General features: G+C 39.0%; 2 protein-coding genes across 2 annotated transcripts in view; both read right to left on the reverse strand.

Moving 5' to 3' along the window:
* DLGAP1 (DLG associated protein 1) overlaps positions 1 to 26577 on the reverse strand; it is an 871245-nt gene that overhangs the window by 427186 nt on the left and 417482 nt on the right. The window lies entirely within an intron of this gene.
* On the reverse strand, positions 15779 to 17504 carry LOC133074941 (PX domain-containing protein kinase-like protein). Its single transcript, XM_061168919.1, is given in 2 exon segments — positions 15779 to 16466; positions 16468 to 17504. Coding segments are annotated over 2 exon segments (1725 nt in total).

Raw genomic sequence — 26577 nt, forward strand, 5'->3', positions numbered from 1 at the left:
TTCAGGCAGCGAGTTGTGACTGTCCTGTGTCTGCCTCACTGTTTTTGTTCAAGCCATTTCCCTGCTGGGAAATTCCTGCCATTTACTGAATCTTACCCATTCTTCAAAGGCAATTTCAGATCTAATTCCTGCGCGAACCCTTATTCAGAGACACCAGCTGGATGAACCACCTCCTTGAGTTTCTGTAACATATCCAGTTTCCCTTTCTTGATTAGCAAGTACCTCTGAGCCAAATGTGATGACCATCCCGACAGCCAACTCTTAGGCCACTGTCACACTCCCCTCTGTCTCCTCTCAGTGGGGTTTATGCTATTTCTTTTAGTCCAGTTTTAAACTCTCTTTGGAATACATGCTTTTCTGACAGGAGGCCTCAAATGCACAAGGCCTGGATCATAGTAAGGTTTCAATAGATAGCAACTATTAATTATAAGCTATTAATAATTATATAGTAATTATCATATAACAATAATAGATTGTAATAGATTCCATATTAATATACATTAATATAATTGATATATAACACAATATAATTATATAATATATAATTATATATAACTAGTATGTAATATATATTTATTATAAGCAGATGAGAAGTTATGCCAATTATAGCCCATGACACTCATGTTGTCATTAAAAAGATCACTTTTCATTATTAGTTATGTTTTTGGGGTATATAACTTTCTTATCATACTTTACTCCTTAAAGGCTGAGGCTTTTGTCTTATGCTTTCTTTTTTTTTTTTTTTTGCACAGAACAATGCTTGGCATAAAATAAGTAATTGGTAGACGTTCTCTGTTCACTGGAAATAAATCTAGCACCTCTTAAGAAGACTCATATGTTTTCACAGATAAACTGATGAATCTGGGGGAAGAGCTTACAGTTCTTACTGTATGAACAGTATACTTTGTTCACAATGGCAGAAACATCTGCTTTTGGGGTCTTAGGGAGCTTTTTTTTTTTTTCCTTTACATTTTTACAAGCTTGAAAAATAGCTGTGCTCCATAAATATCCCAGGATGAGTCATTAGCTTAACCAAACAGCTGCTGACTCATTAGCCAAATGCTCTTCCCTTGAAGTCATACACGTAAACGAATTTGCTCCCGTGCCTCCCTCCTTCCTTCCTCCAGGAGCCAGAAAAGTGATGCAGAGATATTTTTCTGGCATATGACAGAGGGCCAGACCTGTTTTTGACATAGGGGAGTCTAGTCTAAACTTCATGAAGTCGCAGGAATCCATCCGAGTTCAAGTTAAGAAGCTGTTTGTACCCGCTTTGCCGGTTTCTCTCACACACGCAGTCTCCCATTCCCATCTCTCCCTGCACACATCTCTCCCCGCACCCTCCTCCCGTTCAATCCAGCATACCAGTTCTCCCATCTGGGGCACCAGGCTCGTCTTTGTTCTTTTTTTCCTCCTGTCACTATCACCTGCCTATTATGCAGGTAACGTTTTGTGTCAAGAACCACTGGCAACAGTCATTTATTTCAATAAGTACAAGGGAACGACAAGTATTTTTGTAAATTCTTCTGTTAAGATGGATCCACTTCTGCAATTAGTAGCTCTCAGCTATTTGGACTGTTCAACTTATTCTGAATGATAAATACAAAGCAATCATTTGCAATTTCTATCCCAGACAACTACTGTCAACTTTCTGCAATGACCTGGGTTTAAGAATTTTAACTTCACAGTAGTTCTTTATCACAGACAAATTCATTTATGGCAATGGATATTTGGTTCACATTGCTCTCTCCCATGTAAGAGAGGTGATTTATACTGTTACTTTCTTTAAAAATGGTGAACATCATCAGTAGTTCCTTCTTTTGGATGACAATATGCCTAAATGTTTTGGAAAAGGCCAGAGGAGAACAAAACTTTAATTTCTAAAGAGACCAAATGAGAGGAAATAGATACCGTTCTCTGGAGTTTCCATCTGTAGAATAGCTATTCTCAACAGGATTCCAATCTGACGTGGATTTTTTCCAGCAGAGGACATCTCAAACACCCAGAGCTGACATTTAGCTGGTGTGCATTCAGTATGACTATACATTGTTGAAATCACCAGTTCTTTTTTTTTTAATATAGATTTTTAAAAAAATTACTGAAGTATGGTTGATTTACAATGTTGTGTTACTTTCTACTGTACAGCAAAGGACTCAGTTATATAAATATATTCTTTTTCATATTCTTTTCCATTATGATTTGTCACAGAATATCGAATATAGTTCCCTGTGCTATACAGTAGGACCTTGTTGTTTATCCATTCTATTGTAATAGCTTGCATCTACCAACCCCAAACTCCCAGTCTGTCCCTCTCCTACCCCGTTGGCAACCACAAACAAGTCTGTTCTCTATATCTATGAGTCTGTTTTTGTTTCATAGATATGTTGATTTGTATCGTATTTTAGATTCCACATATAAATGATATCATATGGTATTTGTCTTTCTCTTTTTGACTTACTTTACTTAGTATGATAATCTTTAGGTCCATCCATGTTGCTGCAAATGGCATTATTTCGTTCTTTTTTATGGCTGAGTAATATTCCTGTGTGTGTTTGTGTACACACGCTACATCTTCTTTATCCATTCATCTGTCAATGGACATTTAGGTTGTTTCTATGTCTTGGCTATTGTAAATAGTGCTGCTATGAACATAGGGGTGCATGTATCTTTTCAAATTATAGTTTTGTCTGTGTATATGCCCAGGAGTGGGATTGCTGGATCATATGGCAACTCTATTTTTAGTTTTTTGAGGAACCTCCATACTGTTTTCTGTAGTGGCTGCACCAATTTACATTCCCATCAACAGGAAATCACCAGTTGTTAACATCACTTTGATACTAAAGGCCTGGCTCCCCCATCTTTCCACTGTGACATCCTGCCTCCCACAAAAATGCCTTATAATTTAGTAACTAATGAGTTAATACTGATTATGAGAGGCTCCAGCTAGGCAGAGATATTCTGGCTGGTTACTGGTTAACTGTTTTGAGTATCTCCTGCAAAAAGCATTTGTTTTCAGGTAGACCAGGTATTAAGTTATTTTCTGGGAAGCAATCTGAACGTGCTGGCTTTGGGAATGAGGGCATCTCCCTCCCTAGGGTTTATTTTCCTCATCTGTGAAATGGTGGGGTGCCTTGGCTTATCTTTCAGACTGGGTTCCGGAGTTGCCTCGGGGGATTCAGCTGATGCTGGGAATCTGGGCCCCACTTCAAGCAGAGACTCCTTTTTATCTGGTCTACTCATTGGGGTGCACTCGACCTTTTGTGTTTGCGGAAAGAATTTTTGAAAAATTAGATTTTGCTGCTTAAAAAAAAGGGTGAAAACCACTGAATTGAACGCTAATTCTTTCATCCTATTTTAAAATTCTAAAATTCAATTATAACCATAATTATTTTAAAAACTCTATAATAATAGCGAGTTCTTATATTGACCTCTGCCAGGTCTTGTTCCAAGTGCTTTGCGTATTTACACTCAATCTATAGAACAACACTAGGTGCTAGTGTTTTAATTATCCTTGTAAGTATTAAAGTTTAAAAAGTGCATTCAAATACATTTATTTTCACTTTTATAATTTCCTTAGATACATTTGAGGTCATAATTTATTCAAAGGTAATAACCCTACAATGACTATTTAATGGAATATAAATCATAATATTTGTCCTGCCTTGACATACTTTGTATATGGAAGACTATGGAAAAATACACTTCTTTGTGATTATTTCTAAAAATGACAAATTGAAGAGAAACTAGATGTTTCTCTACATCATAGAATACTCCTCTCCCCGGATGGCACATCCAGTCATGTGGTTCCACAATAAACAGGATAAATCTAGCCTAATAAGACAGTGCCTGCAGAAAAATTCTCTTACTCCTTGCAATTTCTATATGCCTAAAAAAATGTTCATTAAAAAGTTCCTACTTAATTGGTTTACCTTCTTAGATTTGTTCCCTCTATTTTTAATGATTTAAAGCATTAAAAAAAAAAAGATGTCTTGTTTGGAACACCCTTAGCCAAGCAGCTCTTTTGTGAAGTGGGGAAGTCTGGTGGCCCAACTGGCTCCTTTGAACTGAAATTATAAGATCTATATTTTTAAGGCATAGATCTGTTAGCTTTTCTCTTCCTTTTTTTCCCCTCCAAAATTGACATAAAAGCTACCTATTTTAATTAGGTCTCATTGTTAGTAAGTGGTACAACCTGTACAAATAAACTGAACTATAAATACTGGCATCGATAAATGTACAAATATTTAAAAAACAATTAAACTTTCTTTGTAATAACTCTCAAGATTATTTAGCTGACACAGGTCCCTTGAAGACTTGTAAGACCTATTTGGAAAAGGTGAGAGAGTGTATGCACCCTGTAATCACAAGAGAATCCAGCAATATTAAATCTGCCCCAATGTAGGTAGCAGTATCCAGTTTTTAATTTTGCTCAGAACTGTTAGAAGAAAATCAAGTCAGTTTTGTGATTGGGTTGCTATAGGAAGGCCTTGCCCCTGACAGAAATGTACAAGCCCATTCCATTTGTTTGCATTTCTGCCAAGGATTTATCTTCAGAAGCAAGTAGATGAAGAGAGAAAGCTTGCTTGTACAAAGCCCACACACCTGGGACCCACTCAGTATAGCAGTGATGTAAGTGGGAATAAGATGGGAACCAACAGTGCAGGGGAAAGAGAAAGAAAAGGGGTTTGGGAATAAAATAAGATGAGGCTTCCTTTGCATAATGCAGAGGACTCTGAGGAAAGAAGGGAGAAAAAAGAATAAATTTTTATTCACTGATTCAATTTCAGAATATGCGTTTTGAAAGAAAGTCATCAGCTTTAATCAGTTGCTTTCTTACAGAGCTTTGCCCATACTTGTGTGACAAAATCATCAGTCATTTAATGATAGTGTAATTAGAGTGAAACCGTAGAGATTTCCTTTTCTTTCGTCCGTTCAGGAAAGATCAGAGGGGGAGGTAGGGGGACTTCCCTGGTGGCGCAGTGGTTAAGAATCCACCTGCCAATGCAGGGGACACGGGTTCGAGCCCTGGCCTGGGAAGATCCCACATGCCGCGGAGCAACTAAGCTCGTGAGCCACAACTACTGAGCCTGAGCTCTAAAGCCCGCAAGCCACAACTACTGAAGCCCGCGTGCCACAACTACTGAAGCCCGCGTGCCTAGAGCCCGTGCTCCGCAGCAAGAGAAGCCACCACGATGAGAAGCCCGTGCACTGCAACGAAGAGTAGCCCCCGCTCGCCACAATGAAGACCCAACGCAGCCATAAATAAATAAATAAATAAATAAATTTTTAAAAAAAGAAGGGGAGGTAGGGTAAGGAAGGGGTGGTAGGCTACAATGAGAGCCATATTTTATGAAAGTGACATGTTTTGCATTTGAATTTTTTTTCCTGCTGGAGTTTCAAATAGATTATAAGAAGGAAAGGAAACACTGAAAATCAGCCAAACAAGGTGAGATTCCAATGGTTCAGTTGGGGGTGCTGAGTTGAGCTGGGTCTTTCATGGCAACTCCTTAGAGATACAGAAGGGAATTAATCCAGTCTCCCTTCTCTGGGGATCGCTGACTGAGCTCCCCAAACTCAAGGAGCACTGACTTCACTGAATCTACTCAAAAGCTTGTCGTGGTGAGATGTTGAAAAGAAATAATTCTAGGCTTTTCTAGCACAAACAGTGCTTCCTCTTGAATCGCACAAAAGATGGGAGACAGGCAGTAGGGAACAAAACGTTTGTCTAAAAGCCTGGCGTGTGTAAGGAAGCGTTTCCCTAAAATACTGTTTCTGCTTTGGTTTGGCAAGCATGTGGGGAGCGAAGTAAAAAGCTCAGGGGGGAGCCATACAGACAAGTTTCAGTAGTGAGACTGTCTTTTTTGAGTCGGTCCCTTCAGTGGTCCTGTTTCTTCCCCATTTGCTGTGGCCACCCCTCTCCCTGTGGTCCACCCCTCCCTGCCGAGCTCTGGGTGGTCAAGTGAGGCACTGGTGGAGAGTAGAGGGTGGGAGGACGGACAGAGGGTGGGGCTGTCTGGCGTGCTTCCTCCCAGCATCCATGTGTCAGCAGTGGTCCCTCTAGGATGGCAGCTCCAGTGCTCTTAGGCTCCGGAAACACTTTCTTCCTTGCTTCCATCCCTTCACGCCTAAGGTGGGGACCACTTCCCACTGTGCTGATTTCTGGGTAATTCAGCCTCTCTGGTTGCTTTCTGTTAACCTGCCCACTACTCTGTGAACAGCTGCTGCTTTAAATTCTCTTTTCAACCCTTTGAAGCGAGGTCTCTGTGCAATGGGATGCTGACCGATATGGTAAGAGTAAAAATATCTCCAACCTGACAGAAACCCTGGCGTGCTGCAATTTCTAGTTGCCAAAAGCCAGATGATGGCCACCACATGGAGAGGAGCAAAGCATTTACTGTTTATAAAAACCTCAAGACAAATAGGCTATAGAAATTCTAGGCACAATTTCAAAGTCAAAAAGATCTGAAGAAATGAATCAAAGTCAACTGGGGTTAATTATATGAATCATGCACTTTTATAATCACCTGAACTACCTGCTGTGAAATTATATATTCCAAAGAGACTTCAAGAATTGTTCAAAACTAAATAATGTGAACTCTCTAGAATAGTTTATTAAAATATAAGTAAGTCAAACCCATGATTCAAAGTATAGCTTATATAATAATTAGATTCTAATATTCTAAATGAAAAAAAAGTGATTTGTTGCTTGAATATTAGAAAGTTCACATCATAGTAAAAGGTACTGGAACTTAGCAGTCCACTTATTCTGCATCTGACATATAAATGATTATCTCATTATCACAGATTAAGGATTTATAGACTATGTCCAATACTCTTTGCGAAATGTACCGTCAAGTAACTGCTCATAAGAACTTTATGCCCTTAAAAAAGAGAAAAATATAATCTTAGAAATTGTAAAACGATTTTCATAGCTTTGGATTTTTAAGTTTTGAACCTATTCTTTCTGTAGGTAGTGGGCGGCTTTATGGGTTAATTACTACTTTCAATGTTAGCCAAAAAACGGAGAAACGATAGGGTTAGTTACTTACTATGCTTTTGTTGCTTGGAATTCAGCTAATTTTAATTGAATTGAAGATGTCACCAAAAGACTGTCACTAAGCTAAAGGGCTCAGGCTTTCAGCAAAACGTCTCTTCCAAGAGGTTGTGATGAATTTGCGTATTGTCCCTATCACTTCAGAAAAGGAAGGTGAAACAAACACATGCCTTTGTTGCTATTTATCTCATTAGCCTTTGGTAGTTTGATCTGAGCTGTCCTTTCCAATCCCCAAGAGACCGTTGCCTTAACAGCACTGCCCCCTAGTGGTTGCTTGCTTTGGTGCAGTGTGAGTAAAGAAAAAAAATTCCAAGATTTTCAATATATATACAGTATTTATCAGTGCATTGCTGTATGAGTGTGTAAGATATCTTTCTGTGAGTTGGCTAGACATTTCTGTCCTGGTAAAAGATTAAAGCAGGCTAAATTTTCATACTTTTTTTCATAAATGAGTAAAAATAGAAGTTAAGATACCATTAAATTATTTCTGATTTAATAAACAGAGACACAAATTACCTAATATTTTTGGTTGCCTATTATGTCAAGTATGTAAAAAAGTCATTAAAATTGAAGTATGAGCAAACGTTAAGTCAGTACCTATTCTGACATTTTATAGTACATTTATTCATTTAATGTCTAACTTTGGGGACAACAGTAAAGATGGAAGACAGGATGGAAAGGATTTAAAAATTTCACATGTCTAATTTGGTTTTGTGTTATATTTTAATCAAGAAAATTATTTTAAATTAAGTTCTCATGAGCTATATAGGAATGCTATTTGGAGGCTTAAGGACATAGTAAATTTTAAACCAAGGCTTTCTACTAGTATAGAGATAATAATTACGTATGTATATAGCTGATAAAACTGAGATAGTAAGTTTTCAGTTTATTTAAAAATTAAAAATTTCAGGAGGAACAAATTATACATCAGTGTTTTGCATAGGGCAGTTCACATACCACTGGTAATAAATTACTTTAGGCAATGCAAAGTTTTACAAGTTTTTAATTGTTATACATTTATTTTTATGAGCAACAGTGAGAATATAACTGAGAAACCAAATCTATGATTTCATAGATATTAATATTCATGACTACCTCTACATGAATTATAATATAATGCTCAGGCACATACATTTGTGTTAAATTTGACTCTCGTTAAAATGGATTAGAAATATGAATTACAGTGATTCCAAAAGCCTGGATTTTGCTATTTCCGTTCTTCTGGTGCCATGTACCATGTTCCTTTGTCCAAGGTATTTCCTGTAACCTGTAGTTACAACTAGAGCAAGGCTGTCCAAATAGAAATATAATATTAGCCATAAACATAATTTTATTTTTACCTTTTATACACTTATTTTAACCATCGACGTACTTTTAAATTTTATAATGACATTTAAAAAAGGAAAAGAATTAGCTGAAATTCGTTTTAATGATATAATTTTAAAAAATCTAACATATGCAAATATTATTTTAGCTTGTAGTCAATATTAAATATTATTGAAGTAGTTTACATTCTTTTTTTCATACTAAGTTTTTGCCATCTGGTGTGTATTTTACATTTAAAGCGCATCTCCATTTGGCTTCGGCACATTTCAAATGCTCGATAGCTCCACAGAACTAATATTGAATAGCGATGTCATCAGATTAAGGTTCAGTTTCTGGCAAAAATATCCCATAGGTGGCGGGGTATACCTCCATCCAGAAGCATATGCCTGATGGCTTTTTGGTGATCTCGGCAGTCAGTGATTACCATTGTCTGAATCTGATGATTCATTAAATGTTGTAAAATGGTGGCATTGAAATTTTAAAATCCCTTCTTCATTTATTAGATGAAATACTTTTATGAAAAGAAACATCTCATCTACTACTTGGTTACTTGGAATAGTTTGTATAGAGAAAGCAGGATAAATATTTGATCTCTCCCCTTTATTTTCTATTTGTAATTTTTTAAATCGAAGTATAGTTGATTTACAATGTTGTGTTAATTTCTGTACAGCAAAGTGATTCAGTTATATATATATATATATATATTCTTTTTCATATTCTTTTCCATTATGGTTTATCACAGGATATTGAATATAGTCCCCTGTGCTATACAGTAGGACCTTGTTGTTTACCCATCCTATATACTAGTTTGCATCTGCTAGCCCCAAACTCCCATTCCATCCCTCCTCCATCCTCCCTGATCTCTCCTCTTTGCTCGTTTGTAATGATTTTGGTTTCCCTGCCTTTTCAAGGATGGTCAGTAGTATTTTATTTTCATAGTATCATTAGGAATACACGAAGTTTGGCACACTTGACGTGTTTCAACTTATTGCAGTTACTGTGTTTATTATTGTTTAAGTTTTCTCACCTTTGGCTGCTGGGAGCTTCTTTAACTTAATATCAGCATTCTGATATCATCGAAGCTGCCTTTGATATTCTGATATCATCTTATATATTTCTTGCCACAGATCTGTAGTCAGCTGTTTTTCTTCAAGGAGCACTTGATTCCTTTTAGTAGAAAATGGTATGTGGAGACCATGATCTCAGTGTGTGAGATCGAGCACTTGTTTCTAAGTCTTTTCAGAGGACAAAGCTAGGAATTATTTAGTTTAGTAAAATAATGTGCATCATAAAATACTTCTTATTCAAATTGAGTAGTAGAGGATTTTATTTTTTGCCGTGTACTTTCCTTATGTCAAATATTCAGGTTTTCAATGATATAATTACTCATTTGCTTTTATCCATAATACACACACATGGTCTCAGAATAAATATTAAGATACCACCAAGAAAATGATGAAAATATCAGTTTAAGTTTCTCTGTAGTTGTTTTTGCCCTTATGGTAACATTCCACTTAGGACAACAGTCAAGTCTCTGTTTCAGAGACACTTGGAAGGGTACTCCTGGTGTTGTTATGCCACCTGCTGGACATAAGGCTCAGCTGTCACATTTTGATATTTAGAGATTGCTTTATGTTAAATTTAATTTTATAATTATGTAAATTTTTATATGACTCTAAAGTCAAATTTAGAAAACAAATCTAGTTTTTATTCTTATCCCCTCTTCCCCTCTGTCCTATTTCCTACCTCTACCTTTTGGTTACTATTTTATTTTTAAAGGCTCTGATTTTTATCCTTTCATTAAGGTTAATGTTTACTTATATATGTATTAATTTTACATATGCACCTAGATCATATATATTTTTATCCCCTTCCTCTTTATTAGACAAGTGTTAATGTAATTTTCAGACTTTCCTTCATCTGAAAAAATTACATGTATTATTCCAAGTGGAGAAAAGTATACAGATATAAAATATACATAAATAATATGTCAATATATTAACCTGGTGTGTTGGATTTTGCTTTGTTAAGTAATCTGAAAATCCTTTCTAAGAAACTGGTGAATTAAGCCCTTTTACATTTATTAATAGGATCTAAATGTTTGACATGTTAAAAGATCTTAAAAAATTTAAGATCTGAGCAAAAATTGATTCAAAAGGGCAGTGCCAAACTGGAACTTTCTAATAGCTCCACTGACGGAAGCCTGGGGAGAAAGTTACAGAGAAAAGGTGGAAGCGAAGTAAGGAAATTACTGATCAGCTGCAGCTTAAAGCCCAGTTGGCTCTTTGTGATGGGTTGTCCTTAGGTCTCAATTTTGTAACCTGGAAGCATTTACAGTCTTAGGTTTTGGTTTGCTTACACAGGGTTCTGTGGCATCAGGGCATGAGTCTAATGGCCTCCTTGTTTAATTAATTTAACAGGCATCAGTTTTGTCACATTAATGTTATGTATATTTCCATATATATAATATATACACGCACCCCTAATCTTATTGCTTTACATTCCTATTCTTTCACTGGATGGTCTTTACCAGTCTGATCCATGAACTGTTTGTTACTAAGCCATGGTATATGTACAGAAAGCAAAAGAACACATTTAGAAATGTTTAGGCAATCTGCCGTAAAGTACAAGCATGTGATTGTGTATTTTACAAAAATAGCGGTTTGCCATTGTTCGGGGGGGGGGAACAAAAAACAAAAAGCAAACACACAAACAAAACTACTGGTCCTTCCCGACCAATAGTTTGAGAAGTACTGGTCTACAATGTTTGCTTGCTCTCTCCCTTTTGCATATCTTTCTGTATTTAGAAAGGTTTGTGTTTCTTTGTTCTGATGTCTTTTTATTAATATTTTGACATGAGCTAATATGATGTATGAACTTACTAACATCTGTGTATGATACCTTTAATCCCCCTTTTACTACTTCCTCCTAACATCCTACTATGAACGAAATTGACATTAGCTAGTGACCCCTTCTTCTCCCTGTTTCCCATTCCCCAGAATCTACTTTCAACGAATACCTTTTTCCTCCCCATTGATACCTGTGAGACAATCAGAGGGCTTCCTCTACGTCTCATATCCTCTTTCTCATCTACCCTCCATCCTTTGGCCATTTCCTCTTACACCCTCTCCCTTAGAACCTACAGGGACTCCAACTTATACAAACAAATATACTGTATTTAGTGCTCACTACCACTACTACTGTTGATGTCTCTTCCATCATTTTGGTTGTCTGAAGCTTGTTCTCCAGTAAATTTCCCAGGAAAGACTCATAGGAACTATACTCTGGGTTCTTAAGTGGGCATAAACAATTGTGACCATTACATTTAAAGATCAGTGCAGCTGGATATAAACTCCTTAGCTCAGGTTTGCTTTCCTTGTATTTCTTAAACGTTACCCTGTTGTCCTCTGGCATAAAGCACTGCTATTGCCAAATCTGATGACAGTCTCATTTTCTTTCTTTATAAGGGATATTAACCTTTAAATTTGGCACCAGAAAGAATTTTTTCTTTTTATTTAAAGATCAGTAGTTTTACTAGACTATGTTTAGGTGCAGGCCATTCTGGGTCAATTTTGCCAGGTATGTCCTTTCAATATGTAGTGCAAGTATTTTTTTTAATTTCAGAAAAAAATTCTTGAATTATAATTGATAATATATGTTCTCTTTCATTACACTGATTCTCTTTTTTAGGTACTTCTGTGATACTAGATCTCCTTTCCTGTTGTCTATATCTTTTTTACATATATGTATATATATAAGTATGTATATATATTTTATCTTTTTATTTAAAAAATAGTCGTTCTTTCCCATTCTATTTTTCTTAAAGCATTTTTCTGTGGTGTTCATTCACGGCTTTGGTTGTTCTTATTTAGTCTGAGATTTTAAAGTGAATTTTTCTTTCTTCTCTAATATTTTCCCAAATTTTATAGACTTGCTTTTCAAGTCTGTGTTTTCTCTAACTAGCATCTTTTTGAGTTTTTTAAATTTGGGGTTATGCTGTTCTTTCAAGGCTTCTATCATTTATTTCCCTTTTATTTAGTTTGATATGAATTATTAGACTGTCATTTTTGGGTCGGCCTGTCTTGCCAGCATGCGTTTCGTGTCTGTAGGGACATTATTGTGTTTCACAGTCCATTTTCCCTTATGGCTTTGACTGCAATTGTTTTCTGTACTAATGTTTAACTGGCATGAGTTTTCTTTACTCTTAGGAGGGAAGGTGGGATCAGGAGAGCTCCCTGGCTTCACAGCTCTAGCACCCCGCATCTGTCTTGGGAAGCGTTCACAATGGCAGCCTCACAGTGTCTGGTATCTACTCTTTCCCCCTCCCCTACTTTTATCTGGATCTTCTCTTTCTCTTGTCTCCTTTGCCCCTATTGTCTCTTTCCTGCTCAATACGGATTCCATCCCCAGCATTTTCTCCTCAGTGCGGGGCTTTGTCTCAGAAGGGACGTTGGTTACGTCTGTTACGGGTCTCTGTTGAGGGTCCATGGGGCCCAGGCTGCTCCAGCACCACCCACAGTGGTGCTCTGTGTTCACCCACAGACTGGAGCCAACAAGACTCTACAGGCTCCTGGGGCCATAGGAGGCCCTTTTGCCTCCTTCTTTCTGTTTCCTGTAACACGCATATCTTAACATCACCAGTCATTGATTCCAACCCACACATATACCGGGGGTTCACAGGGATATGTTTTCCCACCACTTGACTGTAGATGTGGCCTGTGAGGTTTTGCTTTTGCTCTCCTAGTTGCTCTGTTTGTATGGGGTGATTTGGGGAGTTCAAAAATGATGCCAGCTTGCTGCCATTTTCCAGATTACTGTTAAAAAGACTAAAAGTTTGGATGCTTCTGTGTTTTACTTGGTTAGTGAGCATCTCTCTGCCTATGTCTACAGTAACAGTTTTTCTGATGTGCTACACTGTTTCATCATCCTGGTCCCATCATCAGCCACGCATGTTAACACTCAAATCTTCAGCAGTGAAATCTCCGCAGTTCGGGCATCTGTTGATGTCTTTTCACACTGCCAGGACCCTATCTAATGCCCCCCTCTCCAGTCTGGGAAGAATCCCACTGCGGTCCCGAGTGTCCTGGATGCTGACTACTGAGGCCAGTAGAACACGGGTCGCCCTTCAGAAGTGCCCCTTCATGATCACCGGGCCTTGGGACAGTAGGAAACACCTCTTCTTCCTTTCCTCCCTGCAACAGGGTATTAGCAATGATTCCTTTTTTTTTTAAAATTGAAGTATAGTTGATTAATATTTGATTAATATTGATTAATATTTATATTAATTTCTGCTGTACAGCAAAGTGACTCAGTTATATATATACATACATTCTTTTTCATATTCTTTTCCATTATGGTTTATCTCAGGATATTGAACCTAGTTCCCTGTGCTATACAGTAGGACTTTGTTGTTTATCTATTTTACATATAATAGTTGGCATCTGCTAATCCCAAACTCCCAATCCTTCCCTCTCCCACCCCCCCCCCTTGGCAACCAGAAGTCTATTCTCTATTGTCTGTGATTCTCTTTCTGTTTCATAGATAGGTTCATTTGTGTCATATTTTAGATTCCACAAATAAGTGATATCATATGATATTTGTCTTTGTCTTTCTGACTGACTTCACTTAGTATAATAATCTCTAGTTGCATCCATGTTGCTGCAAATGGCATTATTTCATTTTTTTATGGCTGAGTAATACTCCTTTGTGTATATATGCCACATCTTCTTTATCCATTCATCTGTCAATGGACATTTAGGTTGTTTCCATGTCTTGGCTATCGTGAATAGTGCTGCTATGAACATAGTGGTGCATATATCTTTTAGAATTATAGTTTTGTCTGGATATATGCCGAGGAGTGGGATTGCTGGATCATATGGCAACTCTATTTTTAGTTTTCTGAGGAACCTGCATACTGTTTTCCACAGTGGCTGCACCAACTTACATTCTCACCAACAGTGTATGAGGGTTCCCTTTTCTCCACATTTGTTATTTGTAGACTTTTTTTTTTTCGTGACATGGTTTATTTTAATAAAACATACAGCTGAACATTTATCACAGATTATATGAAACTACACACAATGACATTCTCTCTGTATCGTAACCAACACTGATGTGTGTAACTTGAATTTTTAGATGGATTATTTATAATCCTTTAAAGTGCAATTTATTTAAGGGTTTAAGCAAATCATAGGATAAAGGATCTTTCTAATAAATGAGTAACATTAAAAAGATGATATATTTGGATAAATCTTTTGAAAATCAGAACTCATTTTGCCAAATGTACTTGTGTTGTAATAATAACACCCTCCCCTGGCAAACCCCAAACTTGACCTAATTGCTGAGGATTAAGAAGATCCTCTAAAGAGCTTTTTCTTTTTTTTTTTTAAATTAATTAATTAATTTATTTATTTTTGGCTGTGTTGGGTCTTCGTTTCTGTGCGAGGGCTTTCTCTAGTTGCGGAAAGTGGGGGCCACTCTTCATCGCGGTGCGCAGGCCTCTCACTATCGCGGCCTCTCTTGTTGCGGAGCACAGGCTCCAGACGCGCAGGCTCAGTAGTTGTGGCTCGTGGGCCCAGCTGCTCCGCGGCATGTGGGATCTTCCCAGACCAGGGCTCGAACCCGTGTCCCCTGCACTGGCAGGCAGACTCTCAACCACTGCGCCACCAGGGAAGCCCCTAAAGAACTTTTTCTGATGTTAACATTTTTTTGTCTGTTCGATACATACTAACTAAAGTGAACTAAGAGTCTAGAGTAGTTCCTTTAGCAGCCCTGAGTTCTATAACCACAGTAGAGTTCCTGTTTGAACTTAATAGAACCCCGTTCTATTTGAGGGGAAAATGAAGAACTCAGTTGCTTCTCTGACTCTCAGGGGCATAACTGTGCTTTGGGCTACAGTGTTAATGTCTAGGATGAAATTAAGGTAGCAAAAATGGGAGTTATCTAAGAAATAACCAGAAAATGCTTTAGAATAGAGAAATGAACTATGAGAGGAACATTTCTAGGAGCTGTCTGACAGGATAGGAGGGATTGCAACACAAAGGCCATTCACTGCTGTGAGTGTATATTGTCATTGTTTTTGTTTTTTGCCCATTTCCTTCTGTTGGTGGAAATAATTGATTCCAATATGCTGCTGCCACCAAAAGATGACCATTAGAGGATGAACAAGATTCCTTTTCAACAGTAACAAAGGAGCAAAATATTTCTTAAGGCAGCAATGCTAGCCTGACTTTACTCTACTTGAAGACTATTTCCCTCTTGAAAAGCCTCTTACACGAGCATCTGCAAAGTCGTATGTTGCTGTACTGGCTCAGCAATTATTCATCCAGAAAGAGGGTACTTTAGGGGTTGGAGGTGGAAGGAAAAAAAAGAACTTTTCCCTCCAAGTGTACACACAAAGCTTTAGCCAATCTTAGGAGCGCTATGATCACAGGTTTTGGCTTTCCTCAAAGTTCCTTTTCGGAAATTCTGGATGGAGCTGAGTAAGGCCCCTTGGCTCACGCCATTCACAGCCTGGGGCAGAAGCTGTGTGGGTGCCTCTGTGCTCTCAGGAGGCAAGAGAGCTGCTGGTGGTGGAGGAGGTGGAGGAGGAGGTAATGCGGGCATCCCTGCTGTGGAGGGTGGAGTTGGTGATGACGGGGATGTGAGAGGTGAGCTGGCCCTAGATCCTGCTGAATTATTGGAGTTGCTGTATTTTGCTGAATGCTCTTCACTGTTTTCAACAGCAGATTGTTTTGACTTCTTTCTAGCTATACTCTTCCTCTGTTTTCTTTCTTCTTCAGATCCATGGTGAGGCTGAGCTCTCATCAGTCTTTGAGGCTGGTGGACCTGTTTCTGTTCGTCAATTAGCCTATTTTCTATACATTCTTTGGCAATGCTCGATGCCTCTTCTAACTTTGTGGGGATCTTAAACTGTGGCTTTTCGGAAGTAGTTAGCAGAACATTACTGAATAATGGCATCTGTAAGAGCCAGGAAATGGTGGACCTGCCATCTTTACAGGCTTCACAAGACAGCGTAGACTCCAACATGGCCACCACAGCCATAGACAGTGCAGGAGAGAAGGAGTCTACAGGCACCAAGTCTGGTGGTCATCATCTCATACAGTAAGTGGACAAAGCAGTGGACGTCCACACTCTCCAATGTATTGATTTTCCTGAATTGTGAGAAGTAAGATCGGTAGAAAGAAGGAAGGCCCAACAAGGGATTCTCAAGGTCCAGCAGCCGGCAAGTGTCCCCTTCCAGCAACACGTTGGAAGCATGAAGATGCCCATAAGGGAATCCCTTGTCATGGAGAAACTTTAGTACCTCTAATGTTTATCACCCGTATGTTTTTATTTGCTGGAGTTCAAGGCCTTGAATCTTCTTAGGGTTGCAGTAGTCCCTTAGGAATGGGTCTTTTGGTTTTGCCTTGTAGATCAGGTCCTTCAAAGTTCCTTTTTCATTAAACATTCTAATTAGCAATGCTGAGGATTTGTTAGCTGTGGCAAAGGTAACATGATAGATGTAAGGGTGCAAACAGGACGGCAGAAGTTTGATTAGACTCTGAAAATCTTTATCTGACAGATACTTGTCAGGACCAAGGTCAGCCCTGCTTAACACTAGCCGCTCCTTTGGCTGATTTTTAATCTTCATCAAGAAATATTTCTTCCTTATCCTCCAACCTATGTATTTCAATGGTTCCGCCACCTCCCACTTTGGTTCTGATTGGAAGAACATGGAAACCTGTTGTAAGGCAATCTCAGTATAGTCTGAAGAATAGTTGTTTGGATCTAAAAGCTTCTTAACCAGCTCACAATTTGACAAGATATGATTTGTGGTGATAATGTTGAGATAGTTCTGGAGACCTTTCTGCCTCTCAGCTATGAATTCACGATCCATGTTACCAATCAGTTTTTTCGGAGGAAGAGGTAGACTTAGGCCTGCAATCTGCAAGCTGTTGTTCAGCAAATCAAAGTCACTATATCTCCTAACAATCTGCCAGCTATTTTCTACAGAAATTCCTCTTTGTACCCAAATGATATATTCCACGTGGGACTGCAGGCTCTGGCTCGCCTCAATGGCTGCTGTCAGTGGTACCGTGTTGTCCAGCAGGACCTTGCTGGCCGGTGGCTTCTCCATGAAGGCCATCCCGGAATGCCCATCCACCGATGCCTCGGGACCAGGGGCAGGTCCAGAGGCACTGACTCCCATCACCTGCCGGGATCCGCTGCCACTGCCCAGACTTTTTAATGATGGCCATTCTAGCTGGTCTGAGGTGATAGCTCATTCTAATTTTGATTTGCATTTCTCTAATAATTAGCAATGTTGAGCATCTTTTCATGTGCTTATTGGCCATCTGTATTTCTTCTTTGGAGAAATGTCCATTTAGGTCTTCTGCCCATTTTTCTATTGGATTGTTTGCTTTTTTTGTTGTTGAATTGTATGAGCTGTTTATGTATTTTGGAGATTAAGCCCTTGTTGGTTGCATCGTTTGCAAATATTTTCTCCCATTCTGTAGGTTGTCTTTTCATTTAGTTTATGGTTTCCTTTGGTGTTAGCACTGATTCTTAATGAGGGTGGTAGAGGATGAGGCTTAGAGAAGTGTGACCCCAGTGGGAAGATAGAAAGATGAGGGAAATACACTGGAAGCATTCAGTAGTTGGACAGAAAGCTTCCCAAGGGATTCTATTAGACATCTGTTAGGGTTGTGTTTGGAGTCTCTGCTCTGGGTGGTGGAGAGAGAGAGGATGCCCCCCTAAGAATTAGCCCTGGGTCCAGACGCCTTGGGCAGAGAAATGGGAAGAGAATGACTCTTAAGAGATAGAAAAAAAAAAAAAAAAAAGAAAGAAGACAGTAGCCCAAGGATCTAATTTCTTTGGGGGTCCATTTTCTTCTTGTTCAGGCAGCTTAACATTGGAAGCAGATTTATCTTCAAGGCATTTAAAGTTATCCCTGCTTAATGTTCAGCTTAGAAACTCTCTCAACTTGAAACAGAAAATCTTCATTTTACAGATAGAGATTGATACAAACAGGCATCCAATCGGAACGTTTGAAAGACATGGCATTTTGTGTGAAAGTGTTTCTATCAAAGACAAACTGATGGTATCAAATCTGTTGCTGTTTTAATAGAGGAGAGAAGAAGAGAGGCCGAGAGGTTGGAGAGAGGGATGTCATAGATACGGAGAAAATTCCCAACAGGAGGACAGGGACCAGCCAGCAGACACTGGAAGGGGTCATTAGCTCTGCCAGTTTCATCAATGCTTTCATCTTCATTTGTTCACAGTTAAAGGGTGTGTGGGTGCATTCACGTGCTGTGTGGGTGCATCCGTGTTCCGCGTGGGTGCGTCCGTGTTCCGTGTGGGTGCATCTGTGTTCGGTGTGGGTGCCGGTGCTGGCACAGCCTCAGGCTCTGGGAAGGAAGTCAGCAAGGACTGGGTAACAGGGTCTAAAGGTGGAGAAGTTCAAAGAACTGACAGCCTGATTGTGGAGTCCCAGTGGATGATTTAAGAGCTTAAGAGCATTGAATATTCAGGATGAATTTTGAGGAATCCACAGAAATTCCAGGGAATTTAACTTAAGGTCATATCATAATTAAAGAACTCTTATATATGGTTTAAGCTGTATGGTTCAAATAAGTAGACTTGTCTGCCTTAAGCAAGATTTGTCACGTTGACTTCAGAGGGAGAGGCAGCTTTCTATTTCTGAGCCACTTATGTGTTCTCTGTTTCAGATGCTGTTTCTTTCATCATTGAAGAAGGATCAATGGACTTGAGGTAATTGAAACTCTATTTTCCTCTCTATGGTATTAATATTTTTTGAAACTTTTTGTCTTGTTTCCTGGGTATCATGGATGGAGCAGGTAGGTTAATACCGAAAAGCTAGGACTTCCCTCCTCCTCCTCCTCAGTAACCCCCTTTTCCCTTCTAGCCTTGTTAGCCTGTTCTTCGCAGAAGGTAACGTGTATATTCTCCAGTCCTGCCCTCAGCCAATGTTAATGTTCTGTTGTTCGCCCTGAAATATACATCAATTAGACTACCAGAATACTCACTGATCTGTACTGTGAAAAAAACAAAAAAAGGTAAACTATATGAATCAGAAAAGGAAAAAGAGTGAGTCACTAAAAGGAAGGTGTTTCTGGTCTATTAATTTTGGCTACACAGTATAGAACAACCAGTGTGTGAAAGATTTTCAGCTTTCATCAAAATAACCTACATAAAATCACTAAGAGATCAAGCTGGAAATAATGGGGCATATTTTTAAAGTTAAAATGTTAGCGTTGAGCTTGGATAAATGGAAGGTGGCCGTGATTTCTGACGGTGCATTAACCTTTTGCCTCAGGCATTTCTTTCTATATTATGGTTCCAAAAAAGTCAAGAGCCTGCTCAACAGACTCTCTGGGTCCCTAACTGCCCAAGCAATTGGGTGTGTGTGTGTGTGTGGGGGGGGTGCTGGATTGGGGAGGCGTAGTGGGAAGCTGGCAGTTGGCTTTGAAATATAGACAGACATTCCCTACAACCTTAATCCTTCCCTCCTTTGGAATATCTGCGGTTCACAGGCTCCATTCTTCCCACCTTGCTCCTCCATCGTGACTTACTGTTCTTAGCGTCTTTGTCATTCAATCAGGATTTCGCTAGAGCAGATACCAGACCCTCTAGTGGCACTCAGTGGATCCCAGGGTAGATTTTGCCTGTTAGAAACATTATGCATATTTTAGTCCCCTAGTCAAATACAAACGAAACAGGAGGGAGTGATGGAAACTTACAGAAACTTAGGAGCCCGACGGCTTCCTTTTGTACACTGGCTTGTCAAACATTTGAACCTCTATCATCATGTCTGTTTACTTAAACCTACTAAGTCTATAATTGGATTCAGGTTTTTCCTCTAAACATTCATTCTTCTGAATTATGTTTTGGTGGTACCATATTCCACAACCCCTCAGTTTTCCTGGGTTTTTTCCCCATGTATTTACTTGATTCAGTCATTTATTCAACAAATACCTACTCCATTCTCATGCTGTGAGTCAAGATACTGGGTACTCTGGGTGGGGCAGTGAACATTGGCATGTTCTCAAGACTTTACGATGCAGCAGACTTCTGTTTGCCTACTCTCTCCCTTCTGTCCACGCCTCCATGACTATCAGTGTATCTTTGTGTCTCGTTTCTTCCTTCTCATCCCTGCTTAGCCACTCGGACAGGGATCCCCCTCCATCATGCCTGGTCCACAGCAACCCACTGCTCACTGCCTTCTCTAGAACTCAGAGCATCCATAATCCAGTTCCTAATATCTGACCTGTTCCAGTAGTTCTCAACCCTAGTCGTGCATCAAATTCTATTGGTAATTTTACTTGGTTATTTGTTTGCAACACAGATGTCCAGGAAGCACCTGGAAAGTAGGTGAGTCAGTAAAGTTCCCCTTGGAGCTGATGTGGAGCCAGGTTGGAAAAGACTTACTCTCTTACTTGTCACCTACCTAAACCTTCACCTTGTGCAGGCTAAACAGATCTAAAATCACCATTCTTCAAAAATGTCACACACACCCCTGCCTCTGGCTCTTCATTCTACTCTGAAGCTAATGTTTCTCCTCTTATCAGAGCCCTAAATTCTCGCTGCAAGTCCTAATGGCAAATGCCATGCCATATTCATCTTTGACTTTCCCAACAATTAAGAATTATTTATTGAATGTGAAGGGTGGCAGAATATGCCACCCTAAAATATGCCTCATTGGTGTAAGGCTAATTTCGAGCTAAAAATGCAAATGCAGGGAAAGGTCTTCTCTGAATTCCCCGACATACAGATCCTCCCAAAGGAACTCAACTCTCATCCATCCCTTCCTGGGAGTTTCATCACCCAGGGAAGACTGACTCTTAACAAAGGAGAGGATACTAGAAGTCCCCATCACAGCCAGACAAGCTCTGTCACAACCATCACGTCTCCCATCTACCCTTCCAAGGCCCCATCCATCTTTCCTAAAAATCATTCACTCTCCTTGAAGTGGCCTACATCCCCCTTCCACTTCCCCTATTAAGACAGTATGGTATATAAATGCTCAAATCTCACATCTCTTTTGGGTATTCACTTTTTTTTCCTCGGGGATGCCCCCATGGATATAACATTAAAAGTTACTGCATTTGTGCTCTATTTACAATAGCCAGGACATGGAAGCAACCTAAGTGTCCATCAACAGATGAATGGATAAAGAAGATGTGGCACATGTATACAGTGGACGATTACTCAGCCAGAAAAAGAAAGGAAATTGAGTTATTTGTAGTGAGGTGGATGGACCTAGAGTCTGTCATACAGAGTGAAGTAAGTCAGAAAGAGAAAAACAAATACTGTATGCTAACACATATATATGGAATCTTAAAAAAAAAAAAAAAAGTGGTCATGAAGAACCTAGGGGCAAGACGGGAACCTAGTAGAGAATGGACTTGAGGATATGGGGAGGGGGAAAGGTAAGCTGGGACAAAGTGAGAGAGTGGCATGGACATATATACACTACCAAACGTAAAATAGATAGCTAGTGGGAAGCAGCCACATAGCACAGGGAGATCAGCTCGGCGCTTTGTGACCACCTAGAGAGGCGGGATAGGGAGGGTGGGAGGGAGGCAGACACAAGAGGGAAGAGATATGGGGAAATATGTATATGTATAACTGATTCACTTTGTTATAAAGCAGAAACTAACACACCATTGTAAAGCAATTATACTCCAGTAAAGATGTTTAAAAAAAAAAAAAAAAGTTAGTGCATTTGTGTACTTTTTCTCCTGTTAGTCTGTGTTGTTAGTTTATTTCATAGACCCAGCTATTGAACCTGGGAGAGTAGAGTGAAAGTCTTTCTTGACCACACATGCATGACTCAGCTTCGATCCCCCCCACCTCATATTTAAGTCTTCATACTTCAGGTTTTAAGTCTTCAGCAGCCTCTTTTTTTAAAAAAATTTCTATTTTATTTTATTTTTTAATAAATTTATTTATTTTTGGCTGAATTGGGTCTTCGTTGCTGTGTGCGGGCTTCTCTCTAGTTGTGTCGAGCAGGGGATACTCTTTGTTGGGGTGCATGGGCTTCTCATTGCAGTGTCTTCTCTTGTTGCAGAGCATGGGCTCTAGGTGCACGGGCTTCAGTAGTTGTGGTGCGCAGGCTCAGTAGTTGTGGCTTAGCTGCTCCATGGCATGTGGAATCTTCCTGGACCAGGCCTCGAACCCATGTCTCCTGCATTGGCAGGCGGATTCTTAACCACTGCGTCACCTGGGAAGTCCAAAATTTTTATTTTATATTGGGGTACAGTTGATTAACAATGTTGTGTTAGTTTCAGATTACAGCAAAGTGATTCAGTTATACATATACATGTCTCTATTCTTCAAATTCTCTTCCCATTTAGGTTATTACAGAATATTGAGCAGGGTTCCATGTGCTATACAGTAGGTCCTTGTTGGTTATCTATTTTATATATAGCAGTGTGTATATGTTAATCCCAACCTCATAATTTATCCCTCTCCCCAACCTTTCCCCTTTGGTAACCATACGTTTGTTTTCTAAGTCTGTGCGTCTGCTTCTGTTTTGTAAATAAGTTCATTTGTATCTTTTTAAGATTTCACATAAGCGATATCATATGACATTTGTCTTTCTCTGACTTACTTCAGTTAGTATGACGATCTCCAGGTCCATCCATATTGCTGCAAATGGCATTATTTCATTCTTTTTTATGGCTGAGTAATATTCCATTGTATACATATACCCCATCTTCTTTATCCATTCTCCTCTGTTGATGGACATTTAGGTTGCTTCCATGTCTTGGCTACTGTAAGTAGGCTGCAGTGAACACTGGGATACATGTATCCTTTCGAACCATGGTCTTCTCCAGATATATGCCCAGGAGTGGGATTGCTGGATCATATGTTAGCTCTGTTTTTAGTTTTTTAAGGAACCTCCATATTGTTCTCTGTAGTGGCTGTACTGATTTACATTCCTGCCAACAGTGTAGGAGAGTTCCCTTTTCTCCACACCCTCTCCAGCATTTATTGTTTGTAGATTTTTTTGATGATGGCCATTCTGACTGGTGTGAGGTGATATTGCATTTTAGTTCTGATTTGAATTTCTCTAATAATTAGTGATGTTGAGCATCTTTTCATGTGCCTCTTGGCCATCTGTATGTCTTCTTTGGAGAAATGTCTATTTAGGTCTTCTTCCCATTTTTTGATTGGGTTGCTTGTTTTCATTTTGATATTGAGCTGCATGAGCTGTTTGTAGATTTTGAAGATTAATCCCGTTGGTTGGATCGTTTGCAAATATTTTCTCCCATTCTGTGGGTTGTGTTTTAGTTTTGTTTATGGTTTCCTTTGCTGTGCAAAAGCTTTTCAGTTTAATTACGTCCCACTTGTTTATTTCCATTACTCTAGGAGATGGGTCAAAAGGGACATTGCTGTGATTTATGTCAAAGAATGTTCTTCCTATGTTTTCATCTAAGACTTTTATAGATTTGCTGTAGAGTCTGTTATGTGGCAGCTGCATGGTGGCCTGGAGGGGAGGATGGCAGCCTGCAGCCTCCAGCCCCGTGCTGTGCTCCTGCCCCTCTCCCCCCACCATTTCACCACATTCTTCTCAGTCTCTCTTCCTTCTCCTGCCATAGTTAATTTTTCTAAAACAACTGTATCATGACAGGACTCACCCCCACCCCCACCCCAGAAGAAGCCTGTGATGGTGCCCAGTGATTACAGATAAAGAACAATTCCAAGGTGATGCCCAAGGCCTCTTAAAATCTGGATCCCATCTTTTGTTTCAGTATCATCTCTGTCATTTCTTCACAAGCAAAAGATGCTCCCATTATGTAGGTACTGCTCTCAGAATGCACCTTGCTTCTGTCACATCCATATATGCCCTTATGGTACTGCTCCTTTTAGAACGCCTTGTCCCCTTTCTTCATCTGGAGAAACCTCACTCACCTTAGGGCTGGTTCACATGTAATCTCTGAACAATGCCTTCCCTGAGCTTCTAGACAGAAGACAGTTATTCACTCCTCTCTGCATCTGTAGTCCTTTGTACTTACCTCTTATTGACTGCGTTGGCATTCCTGTGTGCCTCGGTCTTTTCTGCTAGACCGCGAGAGCCTAGAGGCCAAGAAATGCATTGATTCCACAGATTGTTTTGAATAGTATGAACATTTTAACAACATTAATTCTTTCAATCCATGAGCACACATTTATTTTTGTCTTCAAGTTCTTGAATCAAGATCTTATAATTTTCCGTGTACAGGTCTTTTACCTCCTTGGTTAAATTAATTCTTAGGTAAATGTAAATGGCATTGTATCCTTACTTTCTTACTAGTGTACAGAAATGCAACACATTTTTGTACATTGATTTTGTATCCTGCAACTTTACTGAATTTATTAGTTCTAACAGACTTTTGATAGAGTTTTTAGGGTTTTTTATATGTATTTATTTTTTCTATTGAAATTCATTCTATTTAATTCTTAAATATAGTTTTTTAATACCTTAATTGCCCTAGACTATTTATTCTAGAGATTCCATTCCAACCCTATATGTATTGGGGTTTTTTTGCCTAATTGTTCTGGCTAGGACTTACAAACTATGTTAAATATAAGTGATGAGAGTGGGCATCCTTGTCTTTTCCTGATGTTAGAGAAAAATCTTTCAGCTTTTTTCACTGTTAGGATATTAGCTGTGTGCTTATCATATGTGGTCTTTATTATGTTCATGTATGTTCCCTCTATACCCACTGTGTTGAGAGTTTTTATCATAAATGGATATTGAATTGTGTCAAATGCTTTTTCTGTCTCTGTTGAAATGATCATATGATTTTTATCTTTCATTCTGTTAATGTGTATCACATTGATTAATTTGCAGATGTTGACCCATCCTTGCATTCCTGGAATAAATCCCACTTGATCACAGTGTATGACCCTTTCAATGTAGTTTTTTTTTTTTTTTTTTTACTAGTAAATACACCTTTTGTTATTTATTTATTTGTTTATTTTTAAACATCTTTATTGGAGTATAATTGCTTTACATTGTTGTGTTAGTTTCTGCTGTATAACAAAGTGAATCAGCTATACGTATACATATATCCCCATATCCCCTCCCTCCCTCTTGCATCTCCCTCCCATGGCTCTAGGTGGACACAAAGCACCGAGCTGATCTCCCTGTGCTATGCGGCTGCTTCCCACTAGCTACCTATTTTACATTTGGTAGTGTATATATGTCCATGTCACTCTCTCACTTTGTCCCAGCTTACCCTTCCCCCTCCCTGTGTCCTCAAGTCCATTCTCTACGCCTGCATCTTTATTCCTGTCCTGCCCCGAGATTCTTCAGAACCATTTTTTTTTTTAGATTGCATATATATATGTGTTAGCATACAGTATTCGTTTTTCTCTTTCTGACTTACTTCACTGTGTATGACAGACTCTAGGTCCATCCACCTCACTGCAAATAACTCAATTTCCTTTCTTTTTATGGCTGAGTAATATTCCATTGTATATATGTGCCACATCTTCTTTATCCATTCATCTGTTGATGGACACTTAGGTTGCTTCCATGTCCTGGCTATTGTAAATAGTGCTGCAGTGAACATTGTGGGACATGACTTTTTTTGAATTACGGTTTTCTCAGGGTATATGCCCAGTAGTGGGATTGCTGGGTCATATGTTAGTTCTATTTCTAGTTTTTTAAGGAACCTCCATACTGTTCTCCATAGTGGCTGTATCAATTTACATTCCCACCAACAGTGCAAGAGGGTTCCCTTTTCTCCACACCCTCTCCAGCATTTATTGTTTGTAGATTTTTGGTTGATGGCCATTCTGACCGGTGTGAGGTGATACCTCATTGCAGTATTGATTTGCATTTCTCTAATGATTAGTGATGTTGAGCATCCTTTCATGTGTTTGTTGGCAATCTGTATATCTTCTTTGGAAAAATGTCTATTTAGGTCTTCTGCCCATTTTTGGATTGGGTTGTTTTTTTTTTGATATTGAGCTGCATGAGCTGCTTGTATATTTTGGAGATTAATCCTTTGTCAGTTGCTTCATTTGCAAATATTTTCTCCCATTCTGAGGGTTGTCTTTTAATCTTGTTTATCATTTCCTTTGCTGTACAAAAGCTTTTAAGTTTCATTAGGTCCCATTTGTTTATTTTTGTTTTTATTTCCATTTCTCTAGGAGGTGGGTCAAAAAGGATCTTGCTGTGATTTATGTCATAGAGTGTTCTGCCT

Source organism: Eubalaena glacialis, chromosome 15, assembly GCF_028564815.1.
Source record: "Eubalaena glacialis isolate mEubGla1 chromosome 15, mEubGla1.1.hap2.+ XY, whole genome shotgun sequence".
Taxonomy (NCBI): Eukaryota; Metazoa; Chordata; class Mammalia; order Artiodactyla; family Balaenidae; genus Eubalaena; species Eubalaena glacialis.